The following is a 22,000-nucleotide window of genomic DNA, read 5'->3' on the forward strand; positions in this document are numbered from 1 at the left end:
CGCGTCTTTTTTTACTTAGATCTTCGCAGAATTCTAGAACTGCATGCAGTGCGCGTGGTGCATGCCAGAAATAGAACCAGGGCCTAGGGTCAAGTAGGGACCGGTCGACCGGGAGTCATAAAAAAATATACATGTACAATTATAATACCGGGTACCGGGTACATGTAGATACTTTTTTACGACTCCGTAACGTTTGAATATTTACGATCATTTTAGTTTGCTCACCTTGATTCGGGTGCTATTGAGTATTGCATGAGTAGAGGATTCTCATACGAATGCACCCCTAAAGGGGAGTTGGGTATACTAAACCATGGAGGAACTCGAGCAGTTGGAGCGACTAGCTGTTGTGTCCAAAATCTGTACTGAGCTGGACAATCACTTGGGTATGAATGATAAAACCTTGGGTAAGTGAAAAATTACATAATATTGTTCTTCCAAGAAGGAGCTTCTAGAATCGATAGTTCTTCTTTGAACATAATATACTCCTACGCCCTGATTGGCGAAACAAACAAGTGATGAAAGTGACGAAAAGTAAAGGATCATGGATCATAATTTTTAAACAAGAGAGTGCGTGTGTGTGTGTGTGTGTGGTGTGTGTGTGTGTGTGTGTGTGTGTGTGTGTGTGTGTGTGTGTGTGTGTGTGTGTGTGTGTGTGCGAACCACTCAAACGACGAAAACCCAGATTTTGTTATAGCGGAGAATTTCGACAGCAAGATAAAACAACAAACGTTGACAAAAAGGCAACCGCTTATTTGTTTATGTATCCTTTTGTGCCGAAAAGCAGGGTAGAAGAAAATGGGCAAACATGAATGCCGAACGACGTGGACGAATAATAATACGGTAAATTAGAAACAAGGCCGGTCGAGGCAGCTCGAAGCATCATCATCATCATCATCATCATCATCATCATCTGCGTTGCCGAAAAAATAATAATAGTAAAATACTTTGGTCTTTCCATAACCTTGAACCTTCCAAGTTGGAAGGCTGTCGGTTAGCGCTACGGAGATGTGTTGAAGCTAGGTGTCAGGACGTCGAATGTCTCAGTACGCTGTCAGTTTTGTGCCTAGTTATTGCACTTTCTGACTGTATAAAGTATCATGTTACAGTGATGGAGAGTTACTCTTAAAGGGGAAGTCCGGTGAAAAATTTAAATTTCACAGTCCGTAGAGTTCGGGGCGCTGAGTCGAATGGTCTTTGTCCGAGGAGGCTGCGGCCTATGGTTCGTCAGATACGCCCAATCGAACATGTGCGGATTTGAGCGCGCCTCACCCAGATCCAGGTGATGACGTCACAGTGTGCAGCCAGGTGGCCACACCATCTAGCTGTGTACAAAAACGGTCATATTCGGAGCGCGTTCGATTGGGGAACCGTTTGTCGCAGCTTCTTCGGACCAAGACCATTCGATTCAGTGTTACAAACACTACGTACCCTGTGATTTTCAGCTCGGTAAACCTCGAGGTTATACCGTATTTTAGCCGTTTCCGAGTTGGACTTTTTCCGTCGACATGCACTGGCCTCTATCTACATGATCTACGGCTCTAGCAATGCGCTGCGTGCATGCTACCTGTAGTGTAGTCAACAAACTCATCACACATGGAACTACTCCCGCACTGCCATGCTGGGGTAGGTACAACAAGACTCGAGTCACAAGACTCAGAAAACTAGTCAACACACGGACTTGTCATGTACTACACTCGTATCAGTCGTGTAGTCAGAGAACGAGCGTTTCTCCTTGCCGGTGGTGGTTGTGCTTTGAGAAAGAAAATTTTAGTTTTCCGCTCCCGCCTCATTATTTTATGCTACAGCGATGAGTGCACAACCGTGACAAGTGACAAAACAGCGAACAGCTCCCGGACCTAGAACTTTCAGATCCCGTAGCGTTGCGAGCGAAGAGTCGTGCCCGTAGTTCAAAGAGCCTGCACTGTTCTCCAATTGAGTGTCCGAAATACGCCAAGTTCGCACCAAAACATCACCATGTGGCAGGTTACTGGAGTCTAAGCGAATCGGTATGGAACAACATTTAGTCTTAGAGCACTCGCATCACTCTTCTCCATTTTGGCGACTCTGCTCTCCAGCGAGCTGATAATTATATCAGCTTCGTCTGCAATAGCTGCTGCTTCTTCATCAGTCGGAAACTCAGTAGCGCTCACTCTTGACCGGCCCGCGCGGCCATTTCTTCAGCTGAATACCGAGGTTCTCAGCCCCAGACCGAACTCATGAAGGTCAGCCATGGGCCATGGCTGCATCCTCACTCTCACAAGGAGTTACGTCTTCGGAGTCGCTTGCACCACCTACTATGGGTCGCCAAATCATTTGAAATAGCACTGACACTATTGGCAGTATTGCTTTCATGCACTCCTTTGGCTTTTGACCTAGCTGCACGCTATGACGTTGCGGAGGGTGTGGCGCGGCCGCATGACGTCATGGCGCAGCCCCCGAAACTCAGTTTTTCAAACGGAAATATCTCGAGAACGCTTTGTCGGGGACATGTGAGACCAACACCATTCGACTCAGCGGCCGAAACTCTACCAACCCTGAAATTTTAATTTTTCACCGGACTTCCCCTTTAACTCGTCTACATAGTGTCTTTTTCCTTTCTACAATAGTAAAATAAAAAATAATAATAATAAACGGCATTATGCAGCTGTGTAAGCAGTAGATGCACAGTGTGACTGCCAGGCATCTCTGTTAGATGCCAACTGGCAATTCTCATGCAGAGACATACCAGTCCACGAAACGATATTGTCAGCAAAGGAAACCTTCGGACGAAGCTCGAAGCATGGTGAATGCTAAATGCCGCTGTCTGCTGATCGCTGAAATGCGTGAAACTTGAAGTTGCAGCTACACAGCCTTTCGCCTCCGTTGCATATGTAGTACAGTAAATAATTTACTAAATTATGCATCATCATGAGTAGGGTACAGTAAGTTCTGAGGTCCAGCACTTAGGGAAATCACTGTGCTGTACATCGACGAGCGTGGGACACCAGTAGGGAAATAAAGCGAGGGGAGCTTGTGAATGTGCGTACGTGTGAAACTGATGGAATTGAGAGAGGGCCGCCGCAAGCGAGCGAATGGTTTTCGAAAGTTCACACAGTTCACTTCTCCAGTGTTATTTTAAACATCTATGTTGTCATGAAAATAGTCTACATAACCGAGAGACAAAACAAAGAAAAGAAGGAAACCTCTGAACATTTTCAATGGCATAACACTTTCCTTCTGTACAGACACACTAGCCAGTTGTTGTGCTTTCTCATCAAGTGACGTACAAGCAACTACAATGCAGAACCAATGAAATGTTTGGATAAATTTTAAATAGCACCATATGGGTGCTATTAAACCATTGTAGCTACCGTATTAAATAAGCACGGTCCTTTATTTTTTCAATGTACCTCCGCCCCGTGCTATTGTTGGAGACGTTCCTTTATTGGAGACTGTTCCATTATTATTTCAACCTCATTTCAGAGGCATGTTGCCATGCCAAATTCATGTCAGACACACACATTTCAGGTTTTTTTGCCGGTACAGATAATGAATTTACACAGTGTGCTTGTAACGGAGACTGAGCACTTTATTTTTTGAGTGCCGCCCCAAGGTGTTCTATTATTGGAGACGTGCTATTATTGGAGACTGTGCTTATATTAGAGATAATACGGTAAGTGATAAACTGGTCTCACCACAGATTGCAATCTCTCCTCCTTCCTTCAAGAAAGATCTGTGTCAATTGAAGAAGAAGGCATTCCTAGCTCGGTGGAACGTACTGTACAGCGAGTGCCTTGTGTGCGATCTGTGCGCAGTTGTACGCCTATTCGTGACAAAATGAACATGCGGGCAATGTTTTAACTGCATTGGCAGTCCGTGTCCGTATGTTATCAGTTCAGCCGGTATTCGTCCAGACCCGGAGCATCGCTGTGATTGAGACGATTAATTCATTGCGGTGTGTATGTCTGTAAGATTTTGTTGTTGTCGTCGTCGTCGTCGTCGTCGTCGTCGTTGTTGTTGTTGTTGTTGTTGTTGTTGTTGTTGTTGTTGTTGTTGTTGTTGTTGTTGTTGTTGTTGTTGATGATGATGGGAGATGTTCTTGGTTTTCAGTTGTTTTTGCTAGATGTTCGTCTGGAATGACTGCTATAATTTGTATAATGACCTGAGTGTCCAATTACTATGTTTGTTCTGCATGCAGCGGAGTTCATTGTTATGCTTGCTGAGAAATCTGGCACAGAAGAGAAATTCAAGTCTGCACTACAGGATAATGGAGCTGAGTTTCCAGTAAGTTATGGATGTCATGAAATACTTTGAAACTGCGCTGTCATTGAAATTGTCAACAGTTATGCTACGGACTGGGAGTCTCATGCAGATGAAGGCTTGCTGGTAGGTCTGTATGTATGGTTATGGCTTGCTATTTCACACGAAAAATCTGGATGGATGGGGAGAATTGGGTCACCCGGCATGTGTTACACTGTTATCCAAGTCTTTGCTGTAAACCTGGTCTGATTTTAATTAGACCAGGTTTACAGCAAAGACTTGGAGGTTTCACCGGTTGGCAAGGAAGCCGAATAAGCCAGGTCTGGCTGGGCAGTGACTCATTGGGTCAACAACAGGGCTAACATGTATGGTACTTCCATTTCTTTATTATAGCCACTCTCAACTTTGTGACCAGTCAAACGATGCCACGTGTCTGGCTCAGCACTATTGGTCCACAGCCAGTTTTCAACGATTTGCATTGCTTTTGTCGCTGTCAAGTATTCTTTCCAGTGTCATACCTCCTTTTATGCATGCCTCCAGCCTACAGATTTGCTATGCTAACATTTCACGGGTGAATCTTGTTCTGTACTTCTTGTTTTTGTGCACATGCAGGATTTCTTAGTGCACAGCCTAATGCGCCTTGTGCAGTCTATGCTCCCGGGCAGTTTTAATAAGAAAGGTATGACTTCACTCCTTTATCGTGTGTATAGCACTCCCTGGCTGAAGTGAATGTATTTGTGCCCATTGTTTTGTGCTCTCTATCTTTCTGTCCATATATCTATCTTTCTACGCAAAAGGCACAACGGAGGTTTACAGAGTTAGTCGCAACTCCGAGTTTCTTGCACAATCCAATCGTCAGGCGACTTGTGCCATTTTCATACTTTCTTTCTATCTACTGAGTACCTCTCTTGGAAAACTTGCTGTGTTTTTTTTGTGTTGCAATTAGAGCACTCTGGCTTTGATGCTTTGAGCCAGTTTAAAAACGCTTTGTTGTTCGCTGGACCTCATTGCGATCGGTTTGGCCGGTGTGCTTGGCCAGTGTGACTGGCCGAACCGGTCGCAATGCGGTCTAGAGAATTGGAAGCATTTTTTTAAATCGATTCAAAGCATCAAAGTCAGAGTGCTCCAGCTGTGAGAAACACGGCGAACTTTGCTCGGAGGTAGATTACCGATGCGCAATCTATCTGTCTATTTTTCTTTTCTTTCTTGCCCGCAGTCAGTGAATGGGATGATCCTCCAGAGGAAGAAACAGAATTGGACAAGAAGAAGAAAAAGTTTCCCGGCCTTGCAATCCCTGACGATGATAATAAAGCAAAGGTATTGAATGATTTGCGTTATATAGTTGTTGCTTACTCTTGGAAAGCAAGAGTGTACACCTCACCAGAATGTGCAACTCCGTGTAAGCCTTCATCACAACTCATTGGCATCCCGTCGTGATGTGATGCACCTGACTATGCACCAGGCCGCCATGGCTAGCGCTATCAAACTCGCATCTCGAATGCATACAATTGCATACAGCTGAGCCGCACTGCACGTGCTGTCAACTACATATCACTGATCTTATAGTTGTCAGTAATAGTCAGTGAAATCATGTAGTCACTGATCTTATTGTTGTTACTCTTTCTCCTCTGCACAGGCTCTCTTAACAGATGATTTGACCGTCGTTGATGACGCAATGGCATTCTTAGAAGCGCAGCTTGCCGAAGGAGTGCCGGACATGCCAGAGCCCGAGGCGGCCAGTCCACCACCGGAGAAGGACGGCCGTCATCGACACGGCAGGTCTAGAAGTCGTGATCGGGAACGCCGTCATCGCCGCTCTAGATCACGCAGTCGTGAGCGACGCCGCAGCTACGACAGACACGGTCACCGCCACCGGTCATCAAGCCGGGATCGGGATCGACATCATCGGCGACATCGCTCGCGTAGTCGCAGTCCCGATCGCCGTGGTAGTGCTGGTGGTGGTGGTGGTGGTGGCAGGCGAAGTCGTTGGGATTCGGATCACGGTGGTAGCCACCGGCACCGTTCAAGAAGCCCGCAGCAGCACGGCCGAGGCGGTGGAACCAGTCACGTTCGTGCCGCACCGGCCGCTGCCGCAGAGCTGTTCCATGTGAGTTGTGTGTATGTGTGTGTGTGTGCGTGCATGCGTGTGTGTGTGTGTGTGTGTGTGTGTGTGTGTGTGTGTGTGTGCGCGCGCATGCGCGCGTTTGTGTGTGTGTGCGCATGTGTATACGTGTGTGTACGTGTGTGTGCCTATACCTGTACATGTATGTCATTCACTCCAATCCAGTTGTATTGGTGGGATTTAGTGCTTGTAGCTGTAGACTGAGCGGAACAATATGTGTGCGTGGAGCTGCTGCTGCTGCTGTCATTGTTGCCATTGTTGGTGGTGTTGTATTCCTTCATTTGTGTGTGTGTGTGTGTGTATTGCTTCTTGTTTGTTTGCGCCAGATATACGATGGTAAAGTGGCAAACATCATGCAGTTTGGCTGCTTTGTGCAGCTGGAAGGCTTAGCCAATCGTGTGGAAGGGCTCGTACATATTTCAGAGGTACGGTTGCCTCTTGCATGGGGAGGTTATGCTCATGTGAGAACGTGGGTGTAGAGTTTGCTTGGTTGAAGTAGTCTGTACACGAGGCGGGTTGGGGTATCATGTGTGTTGTGCCATTGCAACAGCACAATGGGCATTGCATGACGCCCATTCCTGCCTCTGATCGCTACATGGTGCACCTATGCTTCACGCCTTACAGCTGCTTTAGCTTATGTTACAAGATAGACTTGTTGGCTTGCACGTTGAAGTTGTAACATATTGGTTATGCCATCATCTATCCTGGTACGTGTACTGCCATCTCTTGCGGGTACTTCAAGAACACTGCGAAAAGATTCTGTTGATCGGGTACACTGCCCTACAGTGCTCTTATTAATTTTGTTGCAGTCCCGTCCATGCACATGTATTCCTCATCTTCTTGTACAGTGAAACTTCAGTATAACGTACGCAGTGAAAAGTCACTTTTTTAGTTTGACAGCATATTACAAGGCGGTGGAACACTGTGTACGGAAACAGTGCCCCTTACTTGTGTTTCACCGCCTTGTAATATGCTGTCAAACTAAAAGCCTGTTTCTACAATACAAGGTTTATCTAGTATTAGTAAAAAGTCTGTACATGTACTTTAGCTCCAAGGTACAGTGCTGTATAGCAATATACAGTGTCCTGACTTATCGCCGCGAGTAGACTGTACATTATAGCACGCAGTATGGTATATCCAGGGTAGAGTACAATGCAGTATGGTATATCCAGGGTAGAGTACAATGCAGTATGGTATATCCAGGGTAGAGTACAATGCAGTATGGTATATCCAGGGTAGAGTACAATGCAGTATGGTATATCCAGGGTAGAGTACAATGCAGTATGGTATATCCAGGGTAGAGTACAATGCAGTATGGTATATCCAGGGTAGAGTACAATGCAGTATGGTATATCCAGGGTAGAGTACAATGCAGTATGGTATATCCAGGGTAGAGTACAATGCAGTATGGTATATCCAGGGTAGAGTACAATGCACAGTTTCACTGTTTACATGGCCCCAAGAGTGCAGGGCGTACCTTCTTCTCAACATCACGTCCTGCCATGCTGCTGTTCACCTCCGTCAGTGTACCTGCGTTGTGTAACACCGTCATGACGTATGCCTACTGCTGCTGCGTCTTCTTCTGCTTCTGCTGCTGCTGCTGCTGCTGTTCATCCCCCTTTTAATGTGCATGCGTTGTGTACTACCAGATTCGCAAGGAGGGCCGAGTAATGGACGTCAACGGTGTTGTCCAGCGCGGTCAACGTGTCAAAGTCAAGGTGCTGTCCATGATTGGCCAGAAAGTATCGCTCTCTATGAAGGTTAGTGACTGTGCATTGCTCTGTGGTCATTCAGAGATTCTCTGTTTGATGCTCCGTATATTTTCAATGATAAGGATCCTATGTGTGCCTGACATGCTTCTGGTAAAACTCTCCTTCTAGAGTCTGACTCGTGCACACATTTCAACCCAATCACTGGCTAGTTTACCCAGTAACTCTGATGCGGTGTATGAAGAAAATACTAATTGCACAGGGTAGCCTTGACAACAGGTCAAAGTTCTGAATACAAGTGCCAACTAGTCAACGCTGCAGAGGCTTACAATACATTGACACTGCATACACTACATACAATACATTGACACTACATACACACTACATGCACATTGATTAACAGACCGACGGCTGCTGCTCACCCTCGTATTACAGTCAGACCTCGCATAACCACACACATCCGTTTCCACAAAAAATATCCGGATAGGCGAGGGAACCGGATAATCGAACACACATACTGTATGTATGCATGGCATAGGCTGTTAATCGATAACCAACGATTTTCTTCCGGATGGCGAGGGATCCGGATAAAAGAGGACCGGATAAGCGAGGTCTGACTGTATCATTTATCAACCTAATCAGTGGAAGTAAAATCGTAGCGAATATTTTGAGTCTAGAGCTGAAACGATTATACCAATTACTCGGTAAGCGATCGATAATTCCTTATCAATCAAGGCCTAGCTTATGGAAACAGAGTAATTTTGCGCAAAATTCTGACACTATTTACTAACGATTATAATCGATTAATCGATCGTTAAGCTAAAGAGTAATCGATAGGTGAAAATTCACGATGGTTTCAGCACTAATTTTGACCTACAGAATATTGGCTTTGCTGTTGATATTCTTGTGCAGGATGTTGACCAAGAGACTGGTGAGGACCTGAACCCCGGCCGTGCCGAGATCCGGCGTCAGCTAGGCGGTGCTGGTGGTGGCGGTGAAGTGGAAGGTGCCAGCAGTAGCAATCCAGCAGCCGCCGGTGGAACAGCAGTGGCGGCTGGTGGTCGTATTGGCGGTACGGTGCCAGTCGTGGAGCAGCAGCGCTCGGGGAAAGGTGGTGTCGTGCGCGTCTCCTCGCCGGAACGCTGGGAGATCAATCAGCTGATCAAGGCCGGCGTCCTGGACAAGGCTGACTACCCGGAGTTTGATGAGGAGACCGGCATTCTGCCCAAGCTTGATCAGGCCGAAGGTGAGTGCCACAAGTAGGAATGCACGCACACAAACACGTACTGCACTAAAGACCCCCCCCCTCTCCCTCTCTCTCTCTCTCTCTCTCTCTCTTCTCTCTGTCTCTCTCTCTCTCTCTCTCTCTCTCTCTCTCTCTCTCTCTCTCTCTCTCTCTCTCTCTCTCTCTCTCTCTCTCTCTCTCTCTCTCTCTCTCTCTCTCTCTCTCTCTTAGTCTACTCCGACGTTTCATGCAATGAATGTGGCAAGCATCAGAAGACTATGCTTGGCTAAGGAGTATGCGTCCTTGGGACGAAGGCATGCTTCATTGCGTTTCGTATCTATTTTATGCAAGTGTATCAATAGTAGGGCTCCTGGTACTGGTACTTGTTGTATAGCAGTTATGCGGCTTCATGTCCCACTGCTTCATGTCCCACTGCTTCATGTCCCACTGCTTCATGTCCCACTGCGTCATGTGCCACTGCTTCATGTCCCACTGTTCTTTCTTGTGGATGTACAGACGTTGAGATTGAAATTGAGCTAAAAGAAGAAGAGCCACCCTTCCTTGTCGGTCAGACCAAGATGACTATGAGTATGAGTCCCGTGAAGATCGTCAAGAACCCCGATGGCTCTTTACAGCGATCGGCGCAGACACAGAGCGCCCTCTCCAAAGAGCGACGTGAGGTGCGGCAAGCGCAGCGCGAGGCCGAAGCCGGCCACTCCATCCCGAAGGACGTCGGAAAGCTGTACATTGATCCTATGCCGGAAGGTACGTGTACGCGGCTTGCACGTGACCATGTCTGTGTGGGTGTGTGAGGGGGGGGGGGGGGGGGGGGAGATCTCCTCCATGCTTTGCACATAGTAGTCAGTGATGTCTGATGATCAATTTGTGCATGGAACTCGGAGACACTGCGAAAAGACTGTTTTCTTTACCCTACTCTGTGTGTAGGAACTGGGTGCATGCTCATCATGTGGCATTCACAGTTGTTAATCCGTATTCTGTACGACTCCTTCCACACCTGTAACAAATACAATGTACTAGTGAAACTGGTATTTTTGTCATGACCATTTCTTACTTTGAAGACTCTGGCAACCACTCCTACTTTTATTCTTTAATCTAGGCGGAGTTGCGCAAATGGCTAACGACTTCAGAGGAGTAGCTATTGGTCAGCAGGAACTCCCGGAATGGAAGAAAGCTTCGTTTGGAGGTCAGAAGGCATCGTATGGTCGCAAGACTAAAATGTCTATCATCGAGCAGCGAGAGTCGTTGCCCATATACAAGCTAAAAACTGCACTGGTTGAGGTACAATTGAAGTGTTGATACAGTTATGTGTGCGTGTGTGTGTGGGCGTGGGTGTGGGTGGGTGTGTGGGTGTGTGTGTGGGTGGGTGTGTGCTTGTATGCGTGCATGCGTGGATTGTTTAGTATAGTTGAAGAATGTTCCATTGCGGTCGTTCTTTATTCAGTGAACTTGAGATTGGTGCTTGATTCGTGTGGAGCTAGCTCAATATGTGATAGAGTGCATGCACCCATAATATGGCGCAAGGAAGCAGAAGCCCTGGTGTCCGTTGTGTGTAGAATAGCATGACATGCAGTATTGTATGGGCTTGTTTTTGTTGTTGTTGTAATGTCCCCCTGAGCAGGCCGTCATGGAGCATCAAACACTGGTTGTTATTGGTGAGACGGGCAGTGGTAAAACAACGCAGATGACACAGTACCTCGCCGAGGCGGGCTTCACGGTCAGAGGGAAGATCGGCTGCACGCAGCCGCGTCGTGTGGCCGCAATGTCCGTTGCCAAGCGTGTCTCTGAGGAGTTTGGCTGCCGTTTGGGCCAGGAGGTGAGTCACGGGGACGTCAGTGGGAGCACTCCTTCTCTATCTCCTTGGATGTCGCCAGGTAGTCCAACCCATATGGTTCAGAGGTGGCCCATGAATGTTGAAAACTGAAGACATCCTTTACACAAGGCCTGATCAGACCCAATCAAAAACTGTATGTTGGTCAATCTTTGCAAACATCATATTCGATAACCATAGAAGCCAGCACTTCCAATGGTAGTAATATAGTATACTTGTCCAGCCTTGTTGAGTGTGTACTGTGGAATGGGCAACTTACCATCTCAGTGATACCGGTGTGTGTGTGTGTGTGTGTGTGTGTGTGTGTTTGTGTGTGTGTGTGTTTGTGTGTGTGTGTGTGTGTTTGTGTGTGTGTGTGTGTGTGTGTTTGAGTGTGTGTGTGTTTGTGTGTGTTTGTGTGTGTGTGTGTGTGTGTGTGTGTGTGTGTTTGTGTGTGTGTGTGTGTGTGTGTTTGTGTGTGTGTGTGCTGTTCATGAAAATGCAACTGAAGTCAAATTAATGATGGTGTTGCTTACAATAGGAAATCGTACCAAACTATAATAATCGTACCAAACTATAATAATCGTTCTGGGCTCCGCTCCCGACCAATACCTTCTGTGTTCTGTAACACTGTGTATGCTTTGTGCTGCCGTTTGTGACTTGCTGCATGCTCCCTAGGTGGGTTACACGATTCGTTTTGAAGACTGTACATGCCCGGAGACCGTGATTAAGTACATGACAGACGGTATGCTGCTTCGTGAGTGTCTGATCGACTCCGACTTGAACGGCTACTCCATCATCATGTTGGACGAGGCTCACGAGCGCACCATCCACACTGACGTGCTTTTCGGTCTGCTCAAGAAAGCGATCAGCAAGCGACCCGACCTGAAGCTGATCGTGACCTCGGCCACGCTGGACGCTGTCAAGTTTTCGCAGTACTTCAACGAGGCGCCCATCTTCACCATTCCCGGCAGGACGTTCCCCGTCGACATTCTCTACACCAAGGAGCCGGAGCCGGACTACCTGGACGCTGCCCTGATCACCGTCATGCAGATCCATCTCACCGAGCCGCCCGGCGACATTCTCGTCTTCCTCACCGGTCAGGAGGAAATCGACACTGGCTGCGAAATCCTCTACGAGCGTACTAAATCGCTGGGACCTGACGTCCCGGAGCTCATCATTTTGCCAGTATACAGTTCTCTGCCCAGCGAAATGCAGTCGAGAATTTTCGACCCTGCACCGCCCGGCAGTCGAAAGGTAATCGTGGCTACCAACATTGCCGAGACATCGTTGACGATTGACGGTATCTATTACGTAGTCGACCCTGGCTTTGTCAAGCAGAAGGTTTACTCGTCCAAGAACGGTATGGACGCACTGGTTGTCACACCTATCTCTCAGGTAAGAAACCAGTTTTAAGAACGTTTTGCTATTCATCGCTGATGAGACACTCATGAATTATTGGTCCTGGTGTGCTGTGAGCAGTGAATGTGTTGAGAACTGTTATGTAGCTAAAGAGCCGTTTCGGAGAAAGAAGTTTCAGCAAAGCAATGAATAAAACAATTGAAGCCGACATCATACCACGATGGACTACTAAAATATAAATATATGTGAAGTCGAAATCAGAAACGTTTTTCTTCGATGGGCATCAATGAACCTACATCGAAAAATGTTAATAATTTTTATATTGATGGGCGTACATGTGTGCGTGTGTGTGTGTGTGTGTGTGTGTGTGTGTGCGTGTGTGTGTGTGCGTGCGCGTGTACATTGTGTTCACAGGCTCAAGCCAAGCAGCGATCAGGTCGTGCCGGCCGCACCGGTCCAGGCAAGTGCTATCGCTTGTACACTGAGCGAGCGTATCGCGATGAAATGCTGTCCACGGCAGTCCCAGAGATCCAGCGTACTAACTTGGCCAGCACTTTGCTGTCGCTGAAGGCCATGGGTATCAACGATATCTTGGCTTTTGAGTTCATGGACCCGCCACCAATGGAGGTATGTAGGTGTGGTGGGCTGCTGCTTTTGCTTGTGCATGTGAGGGAAGATGCATATGTGTGTATGTGTGTGTGGGGGGGGGGGGGGGGGGGCATCAGCATTGGAAGGAAAGGGATTACACCGTCGCGCAAGAAATGGGGGATGCCCTCATCAAGGCCTTGTCGCAAAAGCAATAACTTGTGTTGGTCGTAAGTTACTTCATCAGGTTCTGGCACACGGGGTAAACTTCCCAGGGTTCCTCCTAGGTAGCAAATTCCACCCTGGATGCGGTGGACAACAAGCAATACAGGTTTGTCCGTGTATATCTCTTGCCGTGTTTCAACGAAGAAAACGGCATGAGGATGGTGTTTGTTTCTTGTTCCTATCTGCTCTCGTGTGCAGAGTTTGGTGACGGCCATGGAACAGTTGCATGCTCTCAGTGCGTTGGATGATGAAGGTCTTCTAACGCGTCTCGGTCGCCGCATGGCCGAATTCCCCCTGGAGCCCTATCTCAGCAAGATCCTCATTCAGTCGGTGCATTTGGGCTGCAGTGACGAAATCATGACAATCGTCTCCATGTTGTCTGTTCAGAATGTCTTCTATCGACCTAAGGTTAGTCCACTCTTTAGCCCATAATGCTTTCGTTTTGCTTACAAACAACTGATGGACCTTCCTCATGTTAGTATTATTATTATTATTATTATTATTATTATTATTATTTTGCTTGTTCGCGTTGGCATCAACCTGCATAAAGCAGGTATATAGCCTTCGCTTAAGCTGCCATAAAAAAGAAAGCTCATCCTAAGCGAGAGGGCTAGAGGAAAAGATAACGATAACGAGATACAGAATACAAAGAAATACAATGAGTTAAACATACGTATACAGTTCAAAACAAAACAGAGCAGAGCCGAAGTTACTAATCGGAGTGACAAATGCGTTGGTTCCGATTGATCCATCAATCGACAAAGGGACTAATCCGTTAATATTGCAAAGTAAAAACCGATTGCCGTTGCAGATCTCCAGGCCAGGGCCAGCCATGTTAGTACAGTGTAAAATTATTAATATGTGGGGGGTCAAACTTGGTTTGGAATAGAGAGTGTCAGTGTGTTAGGAGGCTGAAAGAGTACTGACAACACTGAATACATTTACATGTACATTTCACCCACTTTAGTGTTTTTTTCACACCTCACCTTGTATACTTCCCACTATCCTATAGACGTATAAGTAGTTTGTTTCTCCGCATAGCTTCTATTGTGAGACGATTTTTCCCTGATGATAGTCTCAAGAATCGATTAGGAACATCAATTTTAACATACATGTATTCTCATTGATCATTTCGTAATGTCCGCTTCGCTTATAAAGTTATACTATGTATCGCCTTAATAAAGTTATTGTCTCCTCGTCGCCTATTCATGTACATTTCAGTTCATGCCCATCGTACACAATGCCAAATGATTACTGATTGCTTTGGTCTTCTGCTGCTGTACACGTGTGTGTTGTAGGACAAGCAGTCGATAGCTGATCAGCGCAAGGCAAAGTTCCACCAGGCGGAAGGAGACCATCTGACCTTGCTGACCGTCTACAACGCCTGGAAGAACAACAAGTTCGCCGACGCCTGGTGCTTTGAGAACTTTGTGCAAGCGCGTACGCTGAAGCGCGCCCAGGACGTGCGCAAGCAGATGCTGGGAATCATGGACCGTCACAAGCTGGACGTGGTCTCGTGTGGCAAGAACACGGTGCGTGTGCAGAAGGCTATCTGCTCTGGGTTCTTCCGCAACACGGCGAAGAAGGACCCGCAGGAAGGCTATCGGACTCTGGCCGACAACCAGACCGTCTTCCTGCATCCCAGCAGCTGTCTCTACCAGCGGCAACCGGACTGGTAAGGTGTTGTATTCGTTCCTGTTGCCGGTACTGTGTTGCTTACACCTCACACAGTGTACCTCAGTGTGTACTGGTGTCACTGAAGCCTGCACGCCGCTCGGATGTTGGGCTGCTAGTACTAGTTTTGATAGTTTGCTGCTTTTTTTGCTATTCAGAGTACTCTAATTTCAGAAATTTTAGGTGCTCAATTTTTACGGTATGAGGGCAAAAGGCCAGGTTAGGTGAACAGAAATTTTAGGTACGGAGAAGCAGTTCCCTATTGGACTATGTGCGTTAGTGTTTGTTTGGTGTATTGACATTTTAGGTATGAAACATATGCACCGAAAGTACCGAAAATAAAAGTACACCGAGAATTTGTGAAATTGCAGTACAGTCAACTTCGCTAATAACGACAATTCGCGAATAACGACAGAATTTCCATGCCCAGAGCAAAGTCCCATCTAACTGTAAAACATAAAATGAGACTTCTTCGGGTATAAGGACACTTCGCGAATAGCGACAATTTTCTGATGCCCCGCCGAGTGTCGTTATACGGGTAGTTGACAGTACTTGCAAGCAACCTAACAGTTATGCTTGTATCATATAAGGACAACATGTAACAACACACAGTAGGACATGTTGCTACCTTCATAACATGTTATCTGTACATGTTTTGTCTGCGTGTCTCTTTGGATGTAGTCCAGTGTCAAGTGTGAGGTGAAACTTGCCTGTCGTCATTATGATCTTCACAGAGTTATCAGAGAGGTTCTCAGTGACTTCTCACGTTATTGCAATAAACAGAGTAAGGTATTGAACCCAGGGTTCATATGCGTTGGCATTTGTTGAACCTTAGTCTCATTGTCTGTATCTCTGTTACTCTGCTCGTTGCTCTCAGGGTTATCTACCACGAGTTAGTGCAGACAACAAAGGAGTACATGCGTGAAGTTATTGCAGTAGATCCACGCTGGCTGGTCGAGTTTGCCCCGGCTTTCTTCCAGTTTGCCGACCCAACCAAGCTGAGCAAGCGCAAGCGGCAGGAGAGAATCGAACCTCTGTACAGCAGGTATGTGCCTAGCCCTCCCACGTATCCCCTTGTAATGTCTAGTTTCGTATGCCAAAGAAGTTTTTCAACCAGCAATTCTATTCTAAATGTCTTGTCAATAGTTATCATCCTGCACAGAAATACTATACGAGAACCTGTGCCGTGCTGCCACTGTTCTGGACCTGTCCAACTTCATTCGACCCCGTTCACATCAACACACGTTCAATAGAAAGACGGTATTGCTGATAATTGCGTATGACATTAACAGTACAGCAGTACAGCATATCGTATTCGTTGTACGTAACACTGAAGCTTGTGTGACTGGTCAGTGACATCGAAATGCATGCATCTTGGAATTCCATTCTGTTCTTCTCACTCCCTAATCTATCGGTGATCATAGTGATATGGGTGTTCTTTTCACTTCCTTCCGTCTTTTCTTTGCAGGTACGAGGAGCCGAACTCGTGGAGAATATCTCGAGCGCTGCGCCGCAAGAAGTAACGTGGGTCCGGCGGCAGTTTGGTGTCAACAGTCAGTACTCGTTCCTCTGTACATATGTCCTGCTCCTTTCTTTCTTTTCTTTTTAACTTTTCATGCTAGCCATTCTTGACCTTTCTGGTCCGGTGTAAATATTGATCATTTATTTCAAAACGTGCCTGACCTGTCCTATTGGCTCATGAAATACGTAATCATGAAACACATGCAATCTCTTTTATGCTTTAGTACTTCGAAGAATGTCTTGTGTCAAGGAATATTTTTGTTTTGAAAAACACTGTTGAGTGACCTGATGTCATGAAAGGTGTCCCGCTTGGGGAAACTAATGAAGTTGCCTGAACTGAATGCGTCTAAATTGTGGTGAACATGTATAAATCTCTGAATAATTGAAGATTTATGTTGCACCTGCCTTTGCGCTGTGTGATTGCGCAAAATCACGAGGAAGTAAAACGGTTGACATCGAATTTTTTGTACAGATGGTGCCAGTGCAGTGTGGGGTTGCTGCCGAAAAAAAACGACCAGTAGTACTAAAGCGAGCAATACATACTTCATATCAGGGAGTCGTAAAATACCGTGGTATTTTACGACTCCCTGCTTCATATCCTTGACCTACTGAAAAAGAACACAGTTCTCATTTACTTGTAATGTCGTCCATGAACCAGAGTATGCAACTGTGATCTCTTTTCTTTGCGCCAGATGTGCGGCACGCTGCCTTCATTACAATGTAACGATGTCATCATGCCGCAACATGTCATAAAGCACTGCGGAAAATCAAACACCACTCTCCCTGTGCTTTGATACCAACTTTCCTTAATTTTAAAGGAACTGAAGTTCAAGCACCTAAAGTTTAGAGTTTGCGTCGGGGAGTCGTATTTTAAGTATTATAAATATTTTTTACGACTCCCTGGGTTGCGTCTACTTGAACGAATCAAGCAAAACCGGATGTACTCGTACAAGAGATTGCGGGTTTTGGTTGATCTGAATGTTCTTGGCATTGACTGATCACAAACGTGAAGAATGCGAGATTTTTTGGTGTAGTGTGTGAATAGGAGTACATGTGCAGTTTGTAACCCCCACCCGCCATAAGCTAGTTCAGTCGGCACAAGTCTATACAGCCTGTTCCTGTTGGCATGATACCATCGCAACTTTTTTTTTCCACACTCCTGTCTGCCTTCTCTCTGGCAACACTAGTATATAGGCGGTGGGTGGGTTTACTGAAAGCTGGCTATTACCCCCTGTTACATTACTGCCCTCGAAATAAACAAAAAGAGAGTTGGTTCGGTTCTGTTGTTGCAGTTCTATTTGAATATGAAACGAATAAAATTCTGTCAACGAGCCTACCTATTTATTATACCAAGAGACCCCTGGGCCGGGTTATGTACTCTTGATTATATTCATACCTAATTTTAAAAAGTAAAGCGATGATAAAAAATAAATAATAATAATGCTACAAAAAGTGTAGATTGAAGGTAACTTAAAACTGCAGGAAGACTAACACCCACCAGTAAATAGATACCGGTAGTTCTAAAGCAATGATTTCTCAAACAGGGAGGGCGTAGAACTCCTAACATAACGTGCACTAAACGCGTGTAGCCGGCTACCGACGAAGCATTGATCTCTGCTGATATCAATCCCAATGGCATAGGCCCTCCTAGAAAGTCAGGTCCACAGTCCTCTGTCGCCAGCAACTCGGGAAATGCAGCTAGAAACGACATGGGCTGGGTGTAGTTATCGCCGTCACTATCATCGATGTGATGTGCAATCAGTTGTAATAACTTATGGTGGCTGAGCAGTGCACCACTCACATGATGAACACTAACCGACCAGCTTTCTGCACCTTGGCTTGAGTTACATCACACCCAATGCTCAGGCAACCAGAGAGTGGAAGTAAACAGGTGGGTCTACGTAATTATAGTCTATAGTTCAGTGCTGGCAAGGACACGGTGAGCAGTGACCTCATCTCCTGATCCGATCACCGGTGACATGATGGCAATGATGATGATGACGACGACGGCAATGGCGGTGGTGGGATCTTTGCGTACGTTGAAACTATACTGTGTCCACGGTCTCAGCTGCAGTGTAAGACAAAAAGTCCAAACACACCGGCATACAGTCAGCATCATCGATGCTCAACAGGGAACATAGCACTTGTACATTGTACTACACACAAGGCTAAAGAGGAACACTCTGCTGTATGTGCACATACAGCAAGTTACCAGAACAATGACCCACCTGTACACTTACCATTTGTCATGTTGGAGTCTATCTTGGAGAGGTCGGTTTTCTCCAAGTCTACAGCTCTGTCTGCACCGGGGAACTCGCTCGTCCTCTTGCTGATCTGCTCTCTTGTCATTTCCTACAAGCACGACATCACCACACACGTAGAGTGATACAGGATTATAAAACCATGTGTACAAGCTGCCCCCCCCCCCCCCCCATCAGATTGGTAAAATCCTGCACAATATTTGAAATCCTGACAGCGTGTTTGTGCATTCTATGATCGCCCCTACACCCAGCACACATGTATCACATGCCTAACGCTGCGTGTTGGCAAGCCAACAATGATGCATAGGTACTCAGCAGTCACTTGTTCAGTATACGGCTGATTGGTAGCACAAGATCCTCGAGTTTCAGGGGGCATACATCCAGCGCAAAGCTGTGCTTGATAACAAGAATATGAACATAGTGCCATCGAAACAATCAGGTCCTGCGCTTACTTCAGTTCTGTCATGAAGCAGGCCAGGGACAAGCGCATTTGGTCTTGTGACCGCGTAGCTCCGAGCGCCATCTCCTACAGTACAGTCAGACCTTGCTTATCCGGTCCTCTTTTATCCGGATCCCTCGCCATCCGCAAGAAAATCGTTGGTTACCGATTTACGGCATACGCATACATACAGTATGTGTGTTCGATTATCCGGTTCCCTCCCTCGTTCCCTCGCCTATCCGGATAATTTTGTGGAAAACGGATGTGTGCGGTTGTGCGAGGTCTGGCTGTACTACTAGTATCCTGGAGAAGGGGTGTACTTCTCTGGCCCCCGGCTGTACTTCAAACATCTACAACAAGTATACACCGGTACAAAGTAGTGATCAAAAACGGGTTTCTTCAAACAATACAACATGGAAAGAAGGAAGAACACCAAAGACACAAGGGATGAAGTAGTACTTACAGCTGTCTTTGTCATCAGTTCATTCACAATCTCCAGGAGCAAGGTAAGGAAAGCCAGGCCAACAAAGATCCAGATCATCAGCAAAATCTTGTACAGATTTCGGTTAGTGTCGGACTCCTGTCCGGGCACAAAATCGCCAAAGCCTATCGTCGACAGCGTGATGAATGCGCAGTACAGACTCTGACCATACGTCCAATCTTCAACCACATCGAATATCACTGCCGGGATCAGCATGAAAATGACAACTCCAAAGCAGGCTACAAATAGGGGTGCTGTAGTCCGTGAGTAGACCGGGTTCTCAGGCAAGCGGCGGAGTAGGCAATCGCGTATCGAATTGAACTTGTCCTTGAGACTCTCAGCGAGTTTGACAAGCAGATAACCAGTCAGCGGAATACCAATCAATGCAAACACACAGCAGAACGCCTGACCACCAGCGGTTACCGGAGAAATTTGGCCATAGCCTAGTGTGACAGAGAACACACACACACACACACGCAGACACACACACACAGACACACACTCGCTTGATCGGTTCATTGAGCAGCATTTTACTTCATACAAGTTGATGTGATTTTTATCTTCAATTTTTTTAAACCACATACATCATGCACATGCATGCACTGTATTATTAAAGTCTACAAATTTTCGGCACTTTTAAATTTCGGCCTCCCAGGGCTAAAACACATTTCAACCGCTTTACAACTTCAGCCTGTACTGCTGCTTGCTGCCTGTTTACACTGTCACACTGAACCTTGCAAAACAAAATTTCAGCCGCAACACATTTTCAGCCGAAATAGCCGAAAATAAATACCGTAAAGTTGTGTATAAAGGCCGCGGCTTATACGACTTTTTGGGGGAATTTTTGCAGGCTTCTATACAAGACAGATATTTCTATGTACAATGGACTTCGCGTATAACGACACTTGACCGGGCATCAGAAAAGTGTCGTTATTCGTGAAGTGTCCGTATACCCGAAGTCTCAAAATATATGTATTACAGTTAGATGGGACTTCGCTCTGGGCATGGAAATTCTGTCGTTATTCGCGAATTGTCGTTATATCCGCAGTCGTTATTAGCGAAGTTGACTGTATGTCAACACTAAAACCAGGCTTATGTGCCGACAGTGTATCTTGAAAATCAGGCTTCTATTCAAGGCAGGCTTCTATAATCTACATGCATGACTGAACGCTGTACTGCAGATCCACATGCATGAGATTGAGCACTGTCTTACCAATGGTTGTGACCACAGTAAGAGCGAAAAAGAACGAGGGTGCGAAGGACCAGTTCTCCACGTCCGAATTAGCAACCGTGGAAAGTCTACGCAATGAACTAGTAAAGTTAGCAAGCTGCTCCGGTGGAATTCTCGTTGAGTTGATAAACTCAGCCAGGACACGTTGATACTCTTCTCTTTGAGATACTTCATTGCTCGATTCCAGTTCCTGGAAGACTGCGGCTCCAATCAACAAGTAGACAATTAGAACTAATGAAATCAACCAAATCTGCCGGCGACGAGTCCATTTAATGTTGGTTATCCTGGACATGTTACTCTTTTGAGTTGGTATCCACTCAAATAAATACTATGAATCAAATTGACTATGTCTCCAACAAGATTTCTTCAGACAATTCTCAGCAATGGTGACGTGCAGAAGTGATACCAAGGCCAAGTAGATATTCACAGATGATGCTTTCTACAGAAGAGATCCGCTGTCCCTCTGCGATCTGACTGTAATTAGCTAGACGCCCATTACATCCGTCATATCAGGTTGAATTCAACTTCAAGAAGGTTACGGCCTTTTGAAAACACACCGTCACCGGTATTTTTTGTTATCTATTCTTCCAGAATCCTCGGCCTTGTAATCTGATCAGCTTTTATTAGGGCCTGGTCAGACTGCGGCAAATTTTGGTTGCCTGTCGAAAAAAGAACAGCGTCAAGAATTTGAATCGCGATCACACTACACAGTACACCTGGTACACATGTGGGGAGAGTGAAAATTCAAACTAATTACTTCATTTCGAGCGTCAAGTGGTAATCTCCACGAACGACGTCAAATTCTTTCACCTTGCATGGGATCGCCAACCAACACCTTACAGTTTTTTTTTTTTTTTTTTGATGGACTATTACAAATATCCACAGGCGCTAGAACTTGCTTATTTATTTTTCTTATTTTCGCACTAAATTATTATTTTTGGCTACGTGTTCTGCTTTCGTTTCGCGTGGACATATAAAAATATGTATACGATAGAGAAAGAACTACTGAAGAGCAACCAACTGGTTTCAGCATTCTCCTTCAAAGGATAGGTCGGTGGCAGAGGACCAAAGCCGGACAATAGTTGGAAATTCTCAGCG

General features: G+C 46.1%; 2 protein-coding genes across 2 annotated transcripts; one reads left to right on the forward strand and one right to left on the reverse strand.

Moving 5' to 3' along the window:
- Positions 1 to 180: 180 nt before the first annotated feature.
- Positions 181 to 16,812, forward strand: LOC135815620 (ATP-dependent RNA helicase DHX8-like). Its single transcript, XM_065328938.1, has 17 exons — positions 181 to 404; positions 4,178 to 4,263; positions 4,852 to 4,918; positions 5,456 to 5,556; positions 5,876 to 6,346; positions 6,688 to 6,786; positions 8,011 to 8,121; positions 8,983 to 9,316; positions 9,812 to 10,060; positions 10,413 to 10,594; positions 10,935 to 11,129; positions 11,802 to 12,521; positions 12,900 to 13,112; positions 13,494 to 13,703; positions 14,594 to 14,970; positions 15,847 to 16,014; positions 16,438 to 16,812. Exons 1-17 carry the CDS (start codon positions 311 to 313, stop codon positions 16,490 to 16,492), a joined length of 3,732 nt encoding a protein of 1,243 aa, XP_065185010.1. The 5' UTR covers positions 181 to 310; the 3' UTR covers positions 16,493 to 16,812.
- A 947-nt stretch (positions 16,813 to 17,759) lies between these two features.
- LOC135815623 (potassium channel subfamily K member 2-like) lies at positions 17,760 to 21,668 on the reverse strand. Its single transcript, XM_065328941.1, has 4 exons — positions 20,885 to 21,668; positions 19,654 to 20,114; positions 18,731 to 18,842; positions 17,760 to 18,558 (listed from the first exon to the last, which is right to left on the reverse strand). The coding sequence occupies exons 1-4, from the start codon at positions 21,192 to 21,194 to the stop codon at positions 18,536 to 18,538; spliced, it is 906 nt and encodes a 301-aa protein (XP_065185013.1). The 5' UTR covers positions 21,195 to 21,668; the 3' UTR covers positions 17,760 to 18,535.
- Positions 21,669 to 22,000: the final 332 nt, after the last annotated feature.

The sequence above is a fragment of the Sycon ciliatum genome, chromosome 4 (assembly GCF_964019385.1).
Source record: "Sycon ciliatum chromosome 4, ocSycCili1.1, whole genome shotgun sequence".
Lineage (NCBI taxonomy): Eukaryota > Metazoa > Porifera > Calcarea > Leucosolenida > Sycettidae > Sycon > Sycon ciliatum.

What these genes read in the sequence shown, in the direction of transcription:
- LOC135815620 (XM_065328938.1), top strand. Translation starts at nt 311, where the DNA reads ATGGAGGAACTCGAGCAGTTGGAGCGACTAGCTGTTGTGTCCAAAATC. An exon ending in GGGCAGTTTTAATAAGAAAG is followed by an intron (nt 4,919 to 5,455) that starts GTATGACTTCAC and finishes TCTTGCCCGCAG; the next exon opens with TCAGTGAATGGGATGATCCT. An exon ending in TGGACCCGCCACCAATGGAG is followed by an intron (nt 13,113 to 13,493) that starts GTATGTAGGTGT and finishes TCTCGTGTGCAG; the next exon opens with AGTTTGGTGACGGCCATGGA.
- LOC135815623 (XM_065328941.1), bottom strand. Translation starts at nt 21,194, where the DNA reads ATGTCCAGGATAACCAACATTAAATGGACTCGTCGCCGGCAGATTTGG. An exon ending in TACTGTGGTCACAACCATTG is followed by an intron (nt 20,115 to 20,884) that starts GTAAGACAGTGC and finishes CTGTCACACTAG; the next exon opens with GCTATGGCCAAATTTCTCCG. An exon ending in AACTGATGACAAAGACAGCT is followed by an intron (nt 18,843 to 19,653) that starts GTAAGTACTACT and finishes TCGTGCTTGTAG; the next exon opens with GAAATGACAAGAGAGCAGAT.